Here is a 21,933-nt window from a genome sequence, read left to right as displayed (position 1 = left end):
ATTCCTCCCCCTTCCTCCTACACTCCAAAATTTCGAAATGTTCTGGGTTGCTTCTAGAACGGATGGTGCAAGGAGGGGAAGCAAGGAGTCTTGCAGTCTCCTAAAAGGCCGGGTCTATGAGTAAAAGGGGAGGGAACTAAGGTGTGGGTGGGAAAAGAATGGTTTTCAGCGCAACTACAGTCTCCTTGATGAGAACACAGCAACCTGCACCACAGCAAGGTTCTGACACACTCATGAGGAAGCCTCTACCCAGGTGCGCTTACTCCCGGAAGCCTTTGACGTACTCGAAATAGCAAGTACTTGTGTCACTAGCCTCTTGCTCAACCATACACCCCAACAGTTAAAACCAGAAGTAGAGAAGACCCCTTAACTGATGCTCTACCTGAGACCCATTGTTCTTATTTCTGAGACATTGACTAAGATGTTTTGCAGTGACTGGAACATTCCAGCCACCAGGCCAGAAAAGCTCTAAGTGATATAATGCCTAGAAGTCCCTACTCCACACCCACACGTTCCCTTTCCTGCTCATGATCGTGTGCTGAACATCTGCCCACCCCTGTCTATGACCACACGCTGTCTGCTCTCTTAGAAATACCCCCTGAAGCTCTCGCCCCATGAAGAGACGTCTCTTCTGCTGGTGGAGAGGTCAGGTGGTAAGGCCTAAGCCTGCCACCTCCACCTGCTGCCAGCACCCAAAGTAAACCTCTTCCATTCTCTTTTCCAAACCTTTCTCTCCTGACTGCTTCTCTTGCGGTAAGTTTACCTGAGTTTGTTCAGCAGCCTCGTTGGAAAGCTCAGCCAGGAGCTCTGCTTTCTATTTGTTGAGCATCCTTGAGATTGCCTGGGAGGCGACAGTGGAAGCAGGACAGCAGGCCTTATCCATTTTTTTCCCGAGTTAGTGATGACCAGTAACGCTAGTACTGGTTTGTCAGCCTTGGGCAAATCAGTGAACTTATTTTTTTTTCCTTTTTTGAGATTTTACTTATTTATTTGACAGAGAGAACACAAGCAGAGGGAGGGGCAAAGGGAGAGGAAAAAGCAGCCTCCCTGCTCAGGGAGCCTGACAGGGGACTCAATCCCAGGACCCTGAGAACATGACCTGAGCCAAATTCAGACTCTTAACCAACTGAGCCACCCACGCTCCCCTCAGTGAACTTTTCTAAGCTTCAATTTCAACCTTTTTTTTTTTTTTTCAGAGACGGAGGTGGCGGGAAGGGCAGAGGGAGAGGGAGAAAGAAAATCTCAAGCAGACTCTGTGCCCAGTGTGAAGCTTATCATGGGGTTTGATCTCTTAACCTGAGATCATGACCTAAGCCAAAATCAAGAGTTGGATGCTTAACTGACTGAGCTACCCAGGCGCCCCTCATCATTTTTTTCAAAGATTTTATTTATTTATTTGTCAGAGAGAGAGAGAACACGCACGAGAGTGCACAAGTAGGGGGAACAGCAGGCAGAGGAGGAAGCAGGCTCCCCACTGAGCAAGAACCCCAATGCAGGGCTCGATCGCAGCATCCTGGGATCATGACCTGAGCCAAAGGCAGAAGCTTAACTGACTGAGCCACCCAAGCATTGAAACCCCTCATTATTTTTAAAACAGAGATAATAATACTGCCTAGGTTGTTATGAAGATCACACTGAAGAAAGTGCCAGACAAAAAGTACCAATATTACTACATTTTTTTTTGACACTATGATGGTAGTGATTATTATTTTAAATACCACTAGGGAAGAAGAAAATTCTGTCAGTTACCCACAGCACATCATTTTCTTGTCAGAAAATTTCTTCACATTGAAACAGATTTATTTGGACAGATTTTTATAATAAATCATCCTTGTACATTGGTAAAAAGGAACTATAAGTGAATATAAATTAAGGTATTCTTAAATTTCCCTACAGTCTTGATCTACTGCTGCTGAATCATTTGTTAAGGCAGTTAGTGCTATCAGAGTTTTTCCCACACAACATTGCCTGTGTATCATCGTGAGCACTGGGGATGCAATATTTCTTAGAAGAGTGCTTCATACTGTCTTTCTTCCAAGCCAAGATTACCAGTTCTGCGTAATCAATATGTACGCACAAGCACTGGCGTCTATTCCTGCCCAGTGCTTGGCCAACTTAAGACATCCTGATTCCAGGGGTACTACAAGTATGAAAATATGTAACTGTTAGAATTGACAAAATATAGTACTGTCACTGATTTCATCTTATTTCATAGGTTTGGGTTTGTAAGGGCAGCAAGTGTTGGGGACAAAAAATTTCCTCTGCCATTTAAGGTCCTTCTAGCTGGACTAAGAATCAGATTGTCAGGAAGCAGATTAACAGGAGGAAATCAAATTTAATAATGTACATATGGGGAATCCACACAGGCATGGAAATTCCAAAGACAGTCAGGCAGTATGAGGCTTATATGATGAGCTAAAGAGAGGGGAAGGGATCTGAGAATACCAAGGGAGAAAGACCACTAGCAGGAAGGTGAAAGGTGGTGTTTGGAAACCACAGGCGCCCTATAATGTAGAGAAATTTCTTAGGTAAAGAGCAATCTTTGTTAATAACTCTCTTCCTGGGGTGCCTGGTGGCTCAGTTGTTGAGTATCTTGATTTCAGCTCGGGTCATGATCCCAGGGTTGTGGGATTAAACCCCACATCAGGCTCTGTGCTCACTGGGGAGTCTGCGTGAGGTTCTCTCCCTCTCTCTCTCTCTGCCCCTTCCCCTGCTCACACACATGTGTGTTTGTGTACATGTGTTTGCTCTCTTTCTCTCCCAAATAAATCAGTAAATCTTAAAAAAAAATAGCTGTCTTCCTGGTACAAGTAGGCAGTTGAGAGGAGATAGAGTTTCTCCTGAATCTGCTGGGTTTGGATTGCTTTTAACTCAAAACAGTGTTCATGCACAAGTGGCCCATTTTGGGGCTGCCTGCCCTTGGACCCTACAAAAGCGTGAAAGCCTCTGCCTCATCCCAGGAAGTGTCCTTTCTGTTTGCACAAACTTAGAGTGGACTGTTTGCCTGGAATATGACCCTGCGGTGTTAACAGGATAGGCTTCCCAGTGAGATGGATAAGTCATAGAAATTATCTTGTGTGTTTCCTCATTTACCTATTCTTTTTCTTTTATCTCATTTATTTATTCTTCTTCCTGTCTGCTTTCTGATTTTCCTTTGAAGTTCTTAAGTTCAAATCCAGTTCCTAAGAAACATCAAAGGAAGCCTGCACCAGAGGCCTCCCAGGGTCTCCTTGGAAGCTGGACTCCATCCACTGTGTGAGACGGAATGGCACCCCCCACCAGTGTGCTCTCCTCTTTACTGCTGCTGGCCACTGTTGCAGGTAGGAAACCCTCACCCTGGAGACCCTAGCATCACACATGAGCTTCCTGTCTTTGGCTTAAACAACTCAGATCAGAAACAAAACCTAGGGGATGAACCTAGGGGAAGGGAAAGAGGAATAAAATAAGACGAAATCAGAGAAAGAGACAAACCATAAGAGACTCTTAATCATAGGAAACAAACTGAGGGTTGCTGGAGGGATTGGGGGTGGTGGGATGGAGTAACTGGGTGATGGGCATGAAGGAAGACACATGATGTAATGAGCACTGGGTGTTAAGACGGATGGATCACTGACCTCTACTTCAGAAAGTAATAAACAACGAAACAACTCAGATCAACCTGAAATGAAGGTGCTATGTGTTTGCTTCCCAACAGAATTATTTTACATGTAAAAGGCATAAAGTCCAACCTCATGCACCAGTGGTTTTCTGGAAACGGGAATTTAAATAGTTTTTTTATTGTCATGATGAGGTAGGCAGAGAGACAGGCAGAGAGAGAGGAGGCTCTGAGCAGGGAGCCCGGTTCGGGACTCCATCCCAGGACCCCGGGATCATGATCTGAGCTGAAGGCAGAGGCTTTAACCCACTGAGCCACGCAGGCACACCTGTCATGATGATTTTTGAAAACATAAGGTCACAGTTTGTATATACTAGGAAAACTTTATATATTTATTTAAAATAATTGCATAGTAGATCTTTTGGAAAGCAAATGACCACACTCTTTTATCATAAATCTTTATTTTCATATATTCCGCTCTGCTTGCTCAGTGTGGAAATACCCATGACAGGAAATCACTGGTGAGCTGCTGTGCTGGTGATCGGTGTCCTGGCTTGGCCCCTTTGAATTTACCGAGGACTGAGAGTAGAGATAGGGCCGGGGAAACTAAGTTTGTGCACGGGGATTATCCAAGTGTGGTGAAGCCATAATGAGGCTTACCTGTGTTAAAACAGAAATTCAACTGAGTAAATTTAAAGATCTAATTAGCTTTATTCATGGATTCGTGACCTGGGCAGCATTCCATTGAGAAGGTAGAAGGGAGCTTGAAGGAGCTGTACAAAATGGAATGATTTTACAGGGAGAAGTAGGCAAGGTCACTTTTTCTCAGGGGAAGTCAGAGAGTCTTACCATGCAGATGACCTCAGGTGTCGGATCTACACTGTCCGGACTAAGGAGTTTCAGTTGCATTCGTGGAAGCGGCAGAATCTGCAGTTACAAATAGGTCATCTCAGTAGAGCTTAACGTAAGTGATTCCATTTTGGGCCTGTTTCTTTTTAACACGGAGAGTGATCTTTGTTAAAATGCAGTTTCCTCTGCTCCAGGCCTACGGAACCAGAACGCCTAGCAGGCGTGGCTCAGGGGTCCGAAGCAGCTACACCATTAGAAGCACTGTTGTAGAACATGGAGGGGCCCCCTCAGAAAACCCTGCCACTGGAGAAGCCCTGTCATTCCCCCAGAGATTACTAATATTTGAACACTTTTTTCCCCCTCCCAAATCCCCACTTTTTCATTCCTTTCTGTCTTTTTCTTGTGATTTTTCCATTAATTTAAAATTCTTGAATTACTTTATTAGTAACATTATGGCAGTTTGCCTGTCTTCCCTCTCTGTCCACTCTACCTTTAACAAAATGCTAACCAATGATTTTACCGATTTGTCAGCAATCATGGAGTGACTATGATCCTAGATTGGGCGGGGACAATGGTAGAGGGTATGAACATGGGTGAGTCTTCTCTGGTCTCTTCAAGAGCTTTTGTGGAGTGAGTCTGAGAGAGTCTGAAGTAATTACGGCCACTTGGCCCAAGAGGAGCATGGTTTAGTTGTTAGAAACCCTCTCAGACTTCTTCATTGAGCACTAAGACCTCTGCGTTAGGTACTTCTGTCCATACACATCATTCAGGTGATGTTTTTGCAAAACAAAGGGATTATGTACTCCCAGAAGTGTATGGCAGTTTCCACCTGATTGAAAACTGCTTTAAGCTCTTCCAAGGCTTCTGCCATGGCCAGTTCTCTGTAGACACTGAAACAGTTTGCTTGCTTTAGGAGCAAAACCTGCCTTCTGGATAGTGGTTTCTGACAGTTTTATAAGTAGCTTTTGAGCTGCCTGGTGGCCAACACCAGAAATGAAACAAGGCCGTTTCTGTGGCTCACACTGTCCAAAAGAAGATGACCTCACAATTTTTCCAGGGAAATGAAGCACATCTTACCATGTGTGTTTGAAAGAAGTTTCTAGCGTGGGTCTTCATTTAAAGGCCACTCAGATATGTAGTGGTATCTTTACAAATAAAGGCAGTATTTTTGAGAGTATAGGTGGGAGTCAGAGATTAACTGTCTGCTGTACACCCTTCATCACTTGGTTTTAATTAGAGATTTTTTTTTTATGTTCAGCTGGAGGTCTTTTTTCCCTCTCTATATCTGATATTAAGCTTTTTGTTAGAAAATAAAAGCTGAAACTACTAAATAGATTTGCATTTGAGAAAATATCCTTCCAGTTGAATTAAAATAGTTCGTTGCTAGCTTATTCATTTGGAAAGATGCATATCTATTACATCTAATTCCTCTTAAATTGGACCAATTAGACTTTCCTATAGAGTCAGTGTTTGACACTGACCAATTCTTAAAAGTGTATAATGATGCTCATGTGTACACAGGTAAAAATAAAAGGGACTCCATTTCTCTTCCCTCCAGTTAGAAGTGCTCTCTGATTGTCACTATGAGGAAAGTAACAGTAGTTTAAAAAATTGTCAGTGACGAGCCTTCACAAGTAAAGAGACCTCTACCAACAAAGAATAAAAGTGACTTTGCCTTTGGCTTTCGGGGAATGAGAGACTGCTGCAGAAGGTTCTGAAAGTGCCACTTGCTGTCACTGTGTCTCATGGGCCTGCACCACTGCATCTGCAGAACACAGCTGGGGTGGGGGATAGCATTGCCCTCACACCTGCCCAGTTTGCTGACTGGAAATATTTGTAGCTATTTAGAATCTGATTAGAGCTAGTTGCTGCAGAGGTGCCCGGGTGGCTCAGTCGGTTAAGCAACTGTTTTCAGCTCAGGTCATGATCCTGGTCTAAGGGTCCTGGGATCGAGCCCCACTTCTTTGTCTCCCTCTGCTGCTCCTCCTGCTTGTGCTCTCTGTCTTTCCCTCTCTGCTAAATAAAAAGTAAACCCAGTGATGGGTATTAAGGAGGGCAGGTATTGCATGGAGCACTGGGTGTTATATGTAAATAATGAATCATGGAACACAACATCAAAAACTAATGATGTGGGACGCCTGCGTGGCTCAGTGGGTTAAAGCCTCTGCCTTCAGCTCAGGTCATGATCCCAGGGTCCTGGGATCGAGCCCCGCATCGGACTCTCTGCTTAGCAGGGAGCCTGCTTCCTCCTCTCTCTGCTGGCCTCTCTGCCTACTTGTGATCTCTGTCTGTCAAATAAATAAATAAATAAAATCTTAAAAAAAAAAAAACAAAAAAACAAAAAAAACTAATGTACTATATGGTGGCTAACATAATAAAAAATAATAATTATTTAAAAATTCTAGAGGGGGAGCAAAAAAAGAAAACCAAAAGACTAGTTGTTATAGACCTATACTGAGGACAAATTTTTCTCTCCTTTGATATTTCCCTGTCAGTTGAGCTATCATCAGAATAAGCTGTGAGATTTAAAAAAAAAAAAAGAATCAGGGGCATCTGGGTGGCTCAGTCATTAAGCACCTGGCTTCAGCTCAGGTCATGATCCCAGAGTCCTGGGATCGAGCCCCACGTAGGGTGGGCTCCCTGCTCAGCTGGAAGCCTGCTTCTGCCTCTCCCACCCTGCTTGTACTCCCTCTCTTGCTGTGTCTCTCTCTGTCAAATAAAGAAGTAAAATCCTTTAAAGAAATCAGTTTAACAACAGCAATAATGTGATATCCCTAAACTAAACCTTTATAACAGAATTTTGGGTGAGGAGCAAAATATTATAAATAATAGAAAAGCAGCACACAGATGGAAAAGGATGCTTCTGGGCCCCCCGTGAGAGAACATGGAGAGAGAGAGGATGGAGCATCCATTGGGCAGGTGGGTGAGCGTCAGGACAGGTGCGGGGTGGAGGGGCCGGACGGGAGGAGGACGTGTGGATGGGTGTGGCAATGGGGGGGACTGTGAGGTACGGCAGGGGAATTTCTGCTGGAAATGCTGGTTGTTTATGGGCTGGCCAGACACAACTTGGCTCCTTTCCTCATCAGAGACTGTGTCCTTTGCAGGTTGTGCCTGTGGCCCGTGCAGCGAGGGGAGGACATTCGCCAATGCCATCATTTCACCAAACCTGGAAACTACCCGAATCGCATGGGTGCCTCAGACCAGCCCCGTGGCGGACTGCATGGCCGCGTGCTGTGACCTGGCCCTCTGTGACCTGGCCTGGTGGTTTGAGGGCCGCTGCTACCTGGTGAGCTGCCTTCGCTCCGAGAGCTGTGAGCCCAGGGAGATGGGCTCTGTCAGGTCCTACCTCACCTTCGTGCACAGGCCGGCCCGCAGGCCCTTGCAGCTGCTCCACTACAGGGAGATGGTGCTCCGCAGGAGGTCCCGCTCGGGACTCTGGGGGGACTCTCCTGAGGGTCTCAGAAAGGACTTGTCTCCTCTGGGCCCCGCTCTCCGCCTGAGAAGGGCGTTGGAGTACTCTGATGACTACAGGGACCCTGAGCAAGATCCCTTCCAGCCCCTCAGCAAGCAGGAGCCCAGAGGCAGTGTCGAGTACACCGACTGGGGCCTGTTCCCGGGCGGCCCCTCTGCTGGAGATGGCCTGCCCTGGGCCACCGAGGAGCAGGAGGACCCTGAGTGGGGCCCAGAGGAGATGTCGGAGTACTCCGATGACTACAGGGACCCTGAGCAGGACGCCTTCCAGCCCCTCAGCAAGCAGGAGCCCAGAGGCAGTGCCGAGTACACAGACTGGGGCCTGTTCCCGGGCAGCCCCTCTGCTGAAGAAGCCCTGCCCGGGGCCGCCGAGGAGCAGAAGGATCCTGTGCTCCGTCCGCTGAATGGGTCAGCACGGACCCCGACCCCAAAACAATCCTCGGAGAGCAGGACGTCGCCCTGGGTGACAGCTCCACCTTCCAGAGAGGCCTTGGGAAAGGAGACCATTGGGCTCCAGTACGCACCCAGCAGTGGCTCTGGGGAAGAGGTGGGCCGGGTAGCTCAGGGTGGGCGGTGCGTGGAGGGGATGTGCGGGCGGGAGGCCGGGGGCTGGACACATCAGAATGTAGCCCTCACAGCCTCCGGGAGCCAGACGCATCTTGTTCCTCTGCTGCGCCTTCGGGACCAGAGTGTGAAAAAGAACTGTGTTTCTGCTCTCACAAGCCAGTCATCTCATGATGATGACTCGGCACTTCTCCCGTGGGATGCCTCTCCCAGTATCCCCAGGGAATAAGGATCTACAGACGTCCCAGCAGGCGGTCTGTAGACACGGCACACTTCCCCAGAGAAAACTCCCAGGCTCCCAGTGCAGTCATCAGGGCCCCTTCCCCAAACCAGGGCTTAATACCCAGCCTGACTGCGGTTAGCCTTCCCCAGGGACGCAGTCTCAGTTGGTCCTTCTGCAACTTCCCAGCCTGCACCAGTGAGGTAAGCCCCTAATGAGATCCTCTGGTTCCCCAAAGGGAGGAGACCTTCCCTGAAATAATCCCTTTTTGTTGTTGTTTACAATTGCCTTGTCCTGCATTTAAAAACTTCTCCTTCCTGTAACCCTTTAGAGCTTACTATTGCTAGATAGGGCGCTGCCCAATTCATGAATCATTCAGTAAGCCCAGTTAGATCTCAAAAACATACTTGGTTGAATTATTATTATTTTTTTTAAGATCTTATTTTTAACCAATCTTTTCACCTAATGTGGGGCTTGAACTCACAACCCTGAGATCAAGAGTCACATGCTCCACTGCTGAGCCAGCTGGAAACCTGGAATTGTTAATTAACAGATTTGGCGGCAGTCACAGGGTTGGGGGCCCAAAGTGCCCTGCTGACGGCATTCAGGGACCATGAGAAACACAGCCGTGGCACTTGTGGGCCCATGGCACTTGTGGACCCCTTCCTTTCTCAGTTCTCTTTCTTGCCTTTCCCCAGGGCCTCAGGAGAGCCTCCCTCGGTCTGGACTCGGCTCTCCTTGTGTTAAGCTCCCAATCTCACTTGCTTTCCAAAGTTCCCTGTCTGTTTGGAATCATTAGCCCCACACTGAGAACTGATGTGATCTGTGAGGTCCCAGAGCAAACCATCAAGACAGAATTCTTGAGATATTTTCAGTGAAAAAGAGGTGGTTTTATCCAAATTCTGGGACAGGACCCTTGGGCAGAAGGAGCTGCACTGGGATTGTGAAGAGCCATTGGTAATAGACTTTGAAGTTGAAGGAGTAGAGACAAAGGAAGTTTTCCAAAGGATTGGAAGGGGGTTGTGTTGGTAAGAGTTTGCCATTGGCAGAGGCGACTATGACTTCGGGGCTGTAGTCCTTCCACGCGAGCAGCAGGTGTGCCCTGTGCACCCAGCGCTTCCGAATGTGGAGACCCCCTGTCTTTCAGCCAGGCCGCGTCCACTCAGAACAAGACGAGCATGCGCACGCCTTACTAGAGCCTCAGTGAGCAGGTGACAGTGCAGCGTCCCAGCCAAGAGAAGTCCTGGGCGCAATTCCAACATCTCCCAATGTGGAACCCTGGCTGGGGAAGGGGTGCGACCGGCAGACCTCAGCCCATGGGGGCTATAGCTGCCCCTGGGCCCGAACCAGGGTAAGGGCTCCAGTCAAATGGGGGGCTGTGGTCCAGACGGTCGGCAGTTCTTGGTGTGCAGGACAGAGGCAAAAGGAAATTCATGTAAAATTCAATGTCCTTACCTCTTGCAGCCCCTGACAATACTGGAGGCGGGCAGTGTGTGACAATCCTCCAGGAAGCTCCCAACTGTCTTCAGGCTAGTGCTAGAGTCAAAAACCACCTTAGCTTGAGGCTAGGCTGGCCCCCAGGACCCTGGGAGTCTTCTTTAAGTTCTGACAATCCTTTGGAAAACTTCCCTTGTCTCTACTCCCCCAACAATTAATGAGTTTAATCAGTTATAATTGTTTTACAAGCGAGTCCACTGAACCCCAGATTCATAGATCTAGAACATTGAAATAAATATGCAAATGGAGGTAGAACTGGTTTTTCTAGGAGAAAGTCTACATGTCTATAGACAAGAGTTATTTTGCAGTATTATCAGTTACCTACAACTGGTAAAGTTGTACAATAGCTCAAATACAAGAAAGTCTAGAACCAGAGAACTGGGAGAACCTATAGACAGTAGTTTATTTTACACTGAAATACAAATTTTGCCCTACATTCTAATTAAGTTTTTTTGAACTGAAGGGAGTTGTAAATAATCCTTGAATTCGTGTTGATAAACATTAGATCTGCAGCATAAGAAATATAATTTTATTCTCCTAAAGTAAGAAGCTTGGAATTAATGACAAAAACAAAGATTTCTCTCACCAAAAAAGTATTTAAAATAACACAATTGTATTAAATAAAGGTGCCCAGAAAATTCCATGGGGTAAAGAATAGTCTTTTCAACAAACAGTACTAGGACAACTGGATATTCCGGTACAAAAATTGAATTTAGATCCCTACCTTGCCCCCCACCTCCAGCATCTCTCCTTGTCTTTGGTAGAATGGCTTCCTTTTACTTAATTAACTTAACAGCATTGATCTTTAGGAAAATGCAAATCAAAGCCACAGTGAGATACTCCTTCCCCTGGGTAGCTAGAATTTAAAAGAAAAAGAACAACTATTAGTAAGGATGGAGAAATGAGAACCCTCAGGCACTGCTGGTGGGAGAATAACATGGTACAGGCCCCGTGGGAAGTCGTCCAGCAGTTCTTCAGGAAGATAAACTTAATGGGGCACCCAGGCGGCTCAGTTGGCGGAATGTCCTAATCTCAAGGTAGTAAGATCAAGCCCCAGCCAGCGGCCCTGTGCTGAGCATGGATTCTGCTTAGGATTCTGATTCCGTCTCCCTCCCCCCTTCCCCAGCCTCTGCTGGCACATCCACTCTCTGTCTCTAAAACAAAACAAAACAAAACAAAAACCTTAAAAAAAAGATAAACCTAGAGTCACCGTATGACCCAGCCATTCAACCTCTAAGTCTTTACGCAATAGGAACGGAAACATTTGTGCATACAAGGACGCGTAGCAGCAGCATTCATAAAATAGTGTGACCAAGTAGAACATACTCAAGAACTTTGAAACAAATGCAGATTAAATTTGTAGAGGATAAATGATGTTTCCTGCAGTTTTGTTTTTAAGTAGGCAAGATCAGACAGATGCATGTACAAGAAGTTGTTTAGAAAGTAATTAAGAGGGGCGCCTGTGTGCCTCAGTGGGTTAAAGCCTCTGCCTTCGGCTCAGTTCATGATCTCGGGGTCCTGGCATTAAGCCCCACATGGGGCTCTCTGCTCGGCGGGGAGCCTGCTTCCCTCTCTGTCTCTGCCTGCCTCTCTGCCTGTTTGTGATCTCTCTCTGTCAAATAAAATCTTAAAAAAAAAAAAAAGTAATTAAGAATAGAAAAAAGAAATGGGACATTTGAGACTCTTGTTGACGGGGCCAGGCTATAAACTGAAGGCCAAAATGGGGGGTGGGGGGACCCACTGCTTCCACAGAGGATCTGTTTTCTTTGGGTGGGGTATGTCAAGGAGGACCTGCGTGCTGATGGCCCACTCAGAAGCTCTGTGTGGAGGTCACGGAGACAGGGCCCAGGAGTGCGTGAGGAACTGGCAAGGTCTTCCAGTCTAGAGAGGCGCCATGAGTGGGAAGGAAGTGGTCTGGACTGGAGGCAGGAGTGGACTTGTTGTCCCCTCAGCCATGACCTGGTGGTGGCTGTGAACCCTTCGAGAGGTACCTTAATGTTTCCCTCCACTGTCTGTGGACTCTGTTCTTTATTTCAACTTGGTGGTAATTTTTCAGGACTCTCTAAAACTAAACAGAACTGGTTTATCTTTACAGAGGCTGTGGGGTCTCCCGATTGGATAGGGGGGCCACCAAAGTGGGGCAGGCTGGTCAGGTGGAGGCCGGGGCCTGGGCAGTGACGAAGTCACGCAGAGTAGAGCAGAGGGGGTGGACGTTTACTGAATGCCTTGCAGGGGAGCGGGGGGCAGGACAGCAGAGCAGTGCTGGGGGCTGTAGCTACAGGGGAGGGTGGGGAGGGCACGGGGAGGTGTGGGGACGGATGCAGTTTTCCCTTTCTGGTACCCGTGTTCATGTGTTCGTAGCCCGTTGGTCACCTGGGCTTATGGATGTTTCCGGGTGGCTCGCCTTGGAGCCTGCCTATTCAGCCGGGGGTTGGGGGTCACTGTTGGCCCTCCTACCTCACTCAGGCTTCCGTTGTTCCCGGAATTTGCTGTGGACGGTTTTACCAGTTATCTGGTCCTCCCTGGCGCTTTAGGAGCCGCGGTGTCTGGTATCCAGTGAGTATTTGCAGTGACGCCAGTGACCAGGTGTCCAGTCACAGGAGGTGTGCTGGGTCCGCACGTCCCTCAGCTTTAGCAGGGTCACCAGCGTGCGATTTCCGTGGACACCACTGGCCCCTTCCCTGGCGCACGTCGGACTTAGAGCTCTGCTCTCTGTGATTTCTCGCCGCACCTTGCCCCCTGGGTCTCGTGTGTTCTTAGCCTGACTTTCACTTCCTTAGCCCTGTGGTCCCTGACAGATGCACCTCAGAAGAAGCATTTTATTATCATATGATGAAACTTTCCTCTCCGGCACATCGTATATAATTTAAAAACTCTAAGTTAGCTGGGGCGCCTGGGTGGCTTAGTCAGTTAAGCGTCTGACACTTGGTTTCAGCTCAGGTCATGATCTTCGGTTGTGGGATTGAGCCCCGCATCAGGCTCTATGCTTAGTGGAATCTTCTTCTCTACCTCTCCCGCTACCCCTCCCCCACTCAAATAATTAAATAAATCTTTAAAAAAGAAAAAACCTTCTAAGTTGGCTAACTAGAACTAGAACTTCCAGTTACAGTTTATACACAATAGACGGTACAAATAGAGATTATTTACTCTAGAAGCCTGGTTGTTGAATTACCAGATTGCCTTCAGTTTTTGCCTTACTGACTAGTTTAGAAGCCCACTACAGTTATTTTCTCTCTTTCATCTCGAGTGATTGCCTGTATGTATTCACTTATAATAACTGTCTACCCCACAGTTTTCTTACATTTTTTTAAATAGATAGCAGAGAGAATATTTGAAAGAGATGGTCTAGGGATGCCTGGGGGGGCTCAGTCAGTTAAGCGTCCACCTCTTGGTTTCAGCTCAGGTCATGATCTCAGGGTCCCGAGATCGAGCCCTGTGTCAGGCTCTGCACTCAGTGGGAAATCTACTTGATATTCTTTCTCCTCTCCCCACCCCCACTCACACACACATGCACATATCCTTGTTCTCTCTCATGAATTAATAAATCTTTTTTTTAAAAAAGAAAGAGATGGTAGCATTCTGTGATAGTAGACATGGTATTTTGAAGACCATTTATGTAAAAGGTCCATGACATTGTGTTGCTCAACGAGGTCAACAATTTTTTGTTTGGTTTGGTTTTTTTCTTTCTTTCTTAACAGTTTGTCTTTGTGATTGATCTTCTAGGTTCTAATGCCTTCCCGTCATCCTTCTCCAGCCAGACTGGAATTCAGCCCAGCCTCTACTGAGGAGAGCCCACTTCTCACAGTCCCCACAAGGAGCCCAGATCATGGCTCCCCAACCCGTCCTGCTAGCCTCACCCCTGCTGAGCCCACCCCGTCAGAGCAACCTGCATCTCCGACCACTGCTCCCCGGACAGGTAACTGTGGGAACAATACAGCTGGAAGAAAAGTAGCAAACCATGCTGTCAGATTACACTAGGGCAACGGTAAGGTTTGCTCATTCCCTCCCAGCGCGTCGTCAAGCCTCTCTCCTGTGCTAGAAACAGTGCTCCACACCAGCCACGAAAACACGAACTTCCTTTTCCCTCAGTGATCTGTAAGGCAGCAAATGCGAGTGACAGGCGAATAGCTGGTTTTCATATCCTGTGGTAAGTGCTGTGACAGGTGCGATGGGAGTGGAGGGAGACACCCCGCCTGACCTTTCAGAAGGGCCAGAAAAGCCTTTCCAGAGGCATTGATACTGGATAGAACAAGCCAGCTGACATGGGGTTGGTGTGTTGTTCAGGTCAGGGCAGCGATGTGTTAAAGCAATAATGATGGTTCTAGTCGGTGAGGACCCACCGAGCGCGGGGCACTGTGACATTTTTGGGAGCGCTGTCAGGAGGTCAGTCTGGCTGGAGCTGGGCATGTGAGTGAGAGGGAAGGGCAAGGCGTGAATCCGGAGTGGTAAGGGTAAGACTTTGAAAGACCTGTAATGTGTACTAAGGAATTTATGCTTTATCGGGTAAGTGTGGACAATCTCTGAATGAGTTTAAGCAGGAAAATGAAATGATGAGATTTGTTTTCAAGAAAATAATGTGGAGTTGACTGGAGACAAGAAGATGCATTAGGACTAGAGGGGAGTGGTCGCAAGGATGGGGAGACAGAAGCAGCCCGAAGAGCTCTCATGGGGCTGCAATCACTAGGATTTGGTGAGTGGCTCACTGGCAGGACCCGAGGACTCTGAGATCAGTGAGTGTGTGGGACCAGAAGCTAGATGAGCAGCAGGCCAAAGATGGAGGACCAGGCGTCATCGGCACAGAGGCGATGACTGAAGGCTTAGGGCACACGTGGGACCTTCCGGGGATGGTGGTGGGTGAGCTCGAGAGAGGCCTGGGCAGGAACTTGGAAGATGTCATTATATCAGGAGCTAGAGGGCCAGAAGGAGTCTGCAGAGCTGGCTGAGTGGTCTTGCCAGAGAGGCTGGACATGAGGAGGAGGGCATGGGCTGAGGGAAGGAGAGAGGCTTCCATGTAGGAAGGTGTCATGAAAGAGCCAGGGCTCGCAGAGACCATGGGCAGCACTGAGGAGCTCCCATTAGAGTTACTAACGAAGGCGATACTGGAGACCTGTTTCCCAAGCCGTTCTGTGGGGATGACCCTCTCTGCTGTGTTGATTTACTTTGATCCTGAGCTAGTGTACAGAGAAAGGTAATAGCAGAAGAGAAGCTGTGTGGTGTTTAGGGAGAAGGAAACCAGCCTGGGAAGTAGGATTCTTGGGTTCTCATAGGACCTGTTCAGGGAGGTGTTACAAGCTCAGAAGCGATCATTTTAAAGTCCTTGGAGCCGAGCTTGGCACAGTGTAATCTGGTATGTGTGTTTGTTGAAATAAATACATTTAAATTAATTATTGGTGGGTCTCTTATTGTTAGCTATTCGTATAACTTTGAGCAATTACTTGACCTTTATAGGGCTCGGTTCTCTCATCTGTAAAATGATAGGTTGGGACCAGTGTCGCCTCTGTGTGGACAGTTGCTGTATTTCAAGGCAAAGAGTTGGGAGAAAGGAGCCCGAGACACCCAGGAGGCCCCTACAGCTGGCCCAGGAAGGTACTTGAAGGATAGGGTACCGACTTTGAGGACAGGAGCAGGCTTAAGCAAGCCACCTGGCTCCCCAGCATCTCCAACGAGCTGAGACGTCTTGAGCACTCTGCTTAAAAAACAGAAGAAACCAAAGCAAAACTCTGCTTTTCTCTGGGTAATGTCTTGACATGTCCCAACTGTATTTCACAAGCGAGACTGAAGCCAGCTGAACACAGCAGCGTTCTGCTGGTTATAGGGAAGGAGAATGAATGTGGTCCTGAGAGCTGTTTTCATGGTAAGTGCTTTGGACGAGAATGAATGTCCCATGGCCTGAGTTAAAATTCCCTTTTTATGGAGGCTGGCTGGGTTTTCTCTTGGAAAGCTTCCAAGAGCAAAGCCGGCCGCGGTAATTCACGAGGCTGCTATCAGAAATGAGCAGCATGTGACTTATGATAGAGAAACACGATTACACTCAGTTTTTAAATGAAAATAGCACATACCAGGGAGTCAAGAAGTGCTGACGGTAAGTGAGAAAAGAGAGCCAACCCACAAAGGACCCTTGTTACCCAACACTGTGCTCAGTCAACCCAAATCACTTTCTTCACTTTGTCAATGCCCATGGATGAATGAAAATTTACGAAATCTGGCCTGCAATGGAATATAGGTCATGGTATGGTTACTAGCCAGAGGAAGGATGTGTCTTAAATAAAATCAGAGAGAGAACGATTACAAAAATATGTTCTGTTATCTTATCTAAAAAAAATCTAGGGGCACCTGGGTGGCTCAGTGGGTTAAGCATCTGTCTTCGGCTCAGGTCATGATCTCAGCGCCCTGGGATCCAGCCCCGGGTCAGGCTGCCTGCTCAGTGGGGAGCCTGCTGCTCCCTCTGCCTCTCCTCTCTGTCTCTCGTGAATAAATAAAATCTTAAAAAAATGAGTAAATAAGTAACACATCTGTCGTCGGGCAGTAATATAACATCATTATTGTGCATAAAGGACTGTACTGTTTCCAATCAACTTGCAGTGAAAGAACTCTTGGTGTGGGCTGGCGAGAATCGAATCGTGACTTTGCCGGAGCGCGAGGTGGAACTGAAGGCTTCTGTCGTGCCCGCGCCGCCTGCAGGTGAGAGCTTGCCTCCCCTCAGTGACAGCGGGGGCCGGGCAGCCGGGCGCCCTCCGCCCATCTTCGAGGGTTACTCAGCAGCACGGCAAGAGGTCGCCACCGAGGGCCAGAGGGTGCGGACGAGGCTTTGGTGCTCATAAGCACTCAACCCTACGGAAGTAGCTGAAAGTGGAGGGAAAACGTGGGAAACTGACCACAGGAATGAGCCTTCGTCAGTCAGGACTCAAAGTCACGTGTTGCTGAGGATTCGAGGCGAGAGGCGTGTTAGAGCAGGAGAGGTGCCTCTGTTTCCCTTCCCAGTGACCCTGCCTCACCTTCCGCAGGGGTGCGGTGCGGCAGATACGGTCAGCTGAGCCCCTCGGGGGCAGTGAGCACTCAGGCCGCCACCTGCCCACAGGACAGTGCATTTGTATGAACTAGACACAGGGGCCCTTAGCGCGGGTGGGCACAGCCTGCACACCCGAGGAGGCCCACCTCTGCCTGCTCTGCCTCCCAGCCAGCCCTCGGGCTTTGCACATTCCGCCTGAGTGTTACTCCGCCGGGAGCGTGGTGTTGGGGTGGGGTGGGGGTACCTGCGGTCGAAGAGTTAAGCCCCAGGTGACCGTCCTAGGAGCTGGAACCGTACTCTGCTCCTCCTCGCCTGCAGCTACCACTCATGGTCTGTGATGATGCCCTGTGTTATTAATACCCATGGCTCCTGAGCCTGCGCTTGCCTGCGGGAAAGTAAATCTTCAGACAAGCCCCTAAAACTTAACAGGAAGGTTCCAGAACTTTGGAAAATAATCTCCACAGTTGAGGTCTGTGGAGGTAGGATAAATGTCTTTTTCTTTTTTCTTTTCTTTCTTTTTTTTTTTTTTTTAAGATTTTATTTATTGGGACGCCTGTATGGCTTAGTTGGTTAAGCGTCTGCCTTCAGCTCAGGTCTTGGTCCCGCGGTCCTGGGATCGAGTTCCACATCAGGCTCTCTGCTCAGCAAGGAGTCTGTTTGTTCCTCTCCCTTAACCCCTCCCCTCTGTGTGTGCTCACTCTGACAAATAAATACAATAAAATAAGATAAAATAGAAAACAAAGATTTTATTTATTTGAGAGGGAAAGTGAAAGCGCAAGAGAGACTGGGCAGAGGGAGGAGCAGACTCCCCGCGGAATGGGAAGCCCCATGCAGACTCGATCCTGGGACCCTGGGATCATGACCCAAACCTAAGGCAGATGTTTAAGCGACTGAGCCACCCAGGCGCCCCAGGATAAACACCTTCTGACAGGATGTTTAAAACCAACTTTTATTTATTTATTTTATTTATTTTTTAAAAAGATTTTATTTATTTATTTGACAGAGCAAGATCACAAGTAGGTGGAGAGGCAGAGGGGGAGGGGGAAGCAGGCTCCCCGCTGAGCGGAGAGCCCGATGTGGGGCTCAATCCCAGGACCCTGAGATCATGACCTGAGCCGAAGGCAGAGGCTTAACCCACTGAGCCACCCAGGCGTCCCTATAACCAACTTTTAAAAAGCAGATGATTTAACAGGGTTATGATCTGTGCTCAGTCAGTGTCCTTTTCTTTCTCACACAGCCAGAAGAGTCAACCTGCCCCCCACAGCAGTGGTGTCTCCCCAGACGCAAGCGCTCACCCTGCCTCTGACGTCAGCCTTCATCGACGGCAGCCGTGGGTATCTGTGACACTCAGGGCCTCTCTGCCCTGCGTGCTGCAAGGTTTCGTGGTGCTGGGAGGGCTCACACACCTGTGCGGACACAGGGGCATCTCTGTCGTTGGGCGTGTGGCTCACAGCCCTTGGGCCCCTTTGTCACAGCCCCTGCCCCGTGCTCACCTTGCAGTCACCTGTGTCCCAGCTGTCCATGGAGACTTCTTCAGGGCCTAGCTGTTTGATCTGGAAGTAAAGCAATTCTTAGAGAATCTCCTTTTGATGAGGTATATGTGATGAACAATGGGAAAATCACTTAAACAGAAGAATGGTTGCCTTCGTCTTGGGTGGGCAGTGTTTGTTCCTTCAGTCGGACATCATTCCTTCTCCTCCGTGTGAGAGGGGCTGCGTCTGACTCCGGGCGTCTGTGTGCATGAGAGTGGATGAAAACATTCCCTGTGTTTGACAGTATGTCAATATAGACAGATGCAGATCTATGACCGTGTACCACAAGATATGTTCGGTCTCAGTGTACCCGGTCTCTCCATTCATGTACATTTAACCACAAAGCTACTACCACACCCTGTGGCTTCCAGAGTAGTTGCGTTGGTCGGTGGGAGAAGGGCACCTGTCCGTCCGCTGCTGGGGCTGCTCCGCTTCGCAGTCTGCAGACACACAGAAGTCACACTGACGTGATCATCTGCACCCATTCAGATATAAATGGCTTCCTTACATTTCCTCCCTACAGCATGGAGACAAAGCATAGTTTAGATGAAAATATATACATGAGGAAACGTAGCACGTTTTGATTTCTCTAACGCCGGACGGTTTAGGTACAGGACACTGGGATGATTAATCTGTCACTTGAACTAGTTTGTTCTTTAACTGAGTTAGATGGAGCCGGCTCCCTTCCAGCTCTGTCTCTGTGCCTCTATGTAACACTTTTTTTTTGCTCTCTTCTAAAGCACAAAAGGGAGGTTTTCTTGTAGGATATTCCTTTTCTGTGGATTTACACTTTACTGATGTCAGTAGGAAAGGTGTATTATGTTTATATGTAAGCATCTCTCAATTCTTTTTTTTTTCTTAAAGATTTTATCTGTTTGACAGACAGAGATCACAAGTAGGCAGAGAGGCAGGTAGAGAGAGAGGGGGAAGCAGGCTTCCTGCTGAGCAGAGAGCCCGATGCGGGACTCAGTCCCGGGACCCTGAGATCATGACCTGAGCCGAAGGCAGGGGCTTAACCACTGAGCCACCCAGGCGCCCCACATCTCTTAATTCTTTATCAGTCTGTCAGTTCAGATACCTTTGGAAAATGCTAGAAAGTTATCACCTGTGTTGTTGAGATGAGTAGAAGTAGCATTTCAATGTGGTACATCTGCTTGACTCCTGTTCTTAAAAAAGCAAGAACGCCTGGCACTGTGGTTTTTTTGTTTTTCTGTTTTTTTGTTTTAGTTCACAACTGAGTGAAAACAGCCTCACTCAAATCTGATGGAAATTCAGGAGGAATATAGTGATGACAGTTTAGGGAGAAGAAGTCCTCCTGCTAGCACATAAGACATATCCATTGAAATCTATGTAATTAAATAATTTAATGCAAAAACAAATTTAAGCATGAAGTTTATAAATTACAAAATTTATGTTTAACTGTTGTGGCATCTCATTCTAGCCTTCACTTATTTTTTAAATAATTTTTATTAACATACAATATATTACTAGCCCCAGGGGTACAGGTCTGTGATTCATCAGTTTTGCACAGTTCACAGCACTCACCATAGCACATACCCTCCCCAGTGTCCATCAGCCAGCCACCCTGTCCCTAGCCCCCCACCCCCCAGCAACCCGCAGTGTGTTTCGTGAGATTAAGAGTCTCTTATGGTTTGTCTCCCTCCTGATCCCATCTTGTTTCATTTTTTCCTTCCCTGCCCCCCACATCCCCCTGCCCTGCCTCTCAAATTCCTCATATCAGAGAGATCATATGATTAGCCTTCACTTATTTTTAAATCTTTCTAGAAAGTACAGATGACACTAAAATCGTGAGTTATCGCTGGGAAGAAATTAGCGGCCCCTCCCGAGAGGAGAAGACCCCAGCCGACTCCCCTGTCCTCCATCTGTCTAACCTCATCCCTGGAAACTACACTTTCAGGCAAGTGGTTTCCCTACCTTTGCTGTGCTTTCCAAACTTGTGTTGTGGCTCTTTGCTTAAACTGATGCCTCTGCCCTACGCTGGGCTTCTTTTCGTTGTGACCAAGAGGTCAAGGCCATTACGTTTCCTTGGGAGTTTTGGTTGACAGCCACTTTCGACTGACATGCTCATGGATGATTCTGGATTGGAAGTGCCTGTTTGTTGGAAACATTTGGTTTTGGTTGTCAGGAATGTCCATGGATGGCATCTTTTTGCTGTGTTGTTATGTGACAGAAATTGTATATCTTCAAAGTGAGGCAGGGTTGTATGATTTATGTGTTTCTTAATCTTTTTCTTTTCATAACTTTTAAAGATACAACTGAAGTGTAATAAAATGTGCATGTTTAAAATATAACACTTGATGAGTTTTGACATGGGAATATCCGGAAAACCATCATCACAATCAAGATAAGAAACATGCCCCTCAACCCGGAAGTCTCCTCACGCCCCTTGTGTTTCTGTCTCTCTCTCCACTCTCTCCTTGGGCAACCCCGAACTGTTTTCTGTCAGTTTAAATTATTTTGTACTGTCTAGAATTTTACATAAATGAAATCATGTGATATGTACTCCTTTTTACTCGTGTTGTCTTCCATTCTGCAAATGATTTCAATTCATTCGTGTTGTCTCTATCGAGTCTGTTCCTTTTTATTGCTGAGTACTATTCCTATCTGTGGGTGCCACAATTTATTTATCCTTCCATCCAGTATGGACATCTGGGCTGTTTGCAGCTTTGAACTACTACAAATAAAGCCACCACTGACCTTTAAGTCTTCACATGGACAGATATTTTCATTTTTGTGGGGTAAATTGTGGAGTAGTGGGAAGGTCCGGTTCTAAGGTAAGTTTGTGTTTAACATTTTAAGAAATTGCCAAACTCTTTCCCAAGGTGGGTGCACCAAAGTACATTCCCACCTTCAGTATATGAACGTTCCAGTCTCCATGTCCTCACCAATACTTGATATAGTCAGTCTTTTTTATTTTATTTAATTTAATGAGTGGTAGTATCTCATTATGGTTTTAATTTGTATTTTCTTGATGACTAATGATATTAAGCATATTTTCAGCTGCTTATTGGTCATTCATATACTTATTCTGTGAAGTATCCCTTTCCTATTTTATTTTTTTAAATGTTCCCTTTATTTTTTTAAGTGAACTACCCCAACATGGAGCTCGAACTCATAACCCTAAGGCTAAGGATCGCACATGCTCTATCAACTGAGCCACCAGGTGCCCCCCCTT

General features: G+C 47.3%; 1 protein-coding gene across 1 annotated transcript in view; it reads left to right on the top strand.

Moving 5' to 3' along the window:
* The first annotated feature begins 3,160 nt into the window (after positions 1–3,160).
* Positions 3,161–21,933, top strand: part of KIAA0319 (KIAA0319 ortholog) — a 54,692-nt gene continuing 35,919 nt past the window's right edge. The window contains exons 1-7 of the mRNA XM_032861768.1: positions 3,161–3,320; positions 7,549–8,462; positions 13,920–14,112; positions 16,779–16,990; positions 17,201–17,207; positions 18,443–18,535; positions 20,523–20,655. Of these exons, the coding sequence (XP_032717659.1) occupies positions 3,266–3,320; positions 7,549–8,462; positions 13,920–14,112; positions 16,779–16,990; positions 17,201–17,207; positions 18,443–18,535; positions 20,523–20,655 (1,607 nt within the window). The 5' untranslated portion in view covers positions 3,161–3,265. The remainder of the gene's footprint in view (positions 3,321–7,548; positions 8,463–13,919; positions 14,113–16,778; positions 16,991–17,200; positions 17,208–18,442; positions 18,536–20,522; positions 20,656–21,933) is intronic.

This window comes from Lontra canadensis, unplaced genomic scaffold, assembly GCF_010015895.1.
Source record: "Lontra canadensis isolate GAN:19392208 unplaced genomic scaffold, GSC_riverotter_1.0 scaffold21, whole genome shotgun sequence".
Taxonomy (NCBI): domain Eukaryota; kingdom Metazoa; phylum Chordata; class Mammalia; order Carnivora; family Mustelidae; genus Lontra; species Lontra canadensis.
Note: the sequence above shows the minus strand (reverse complement) of the source record. Positions and strands in the feature narration are given on the sequence as shown.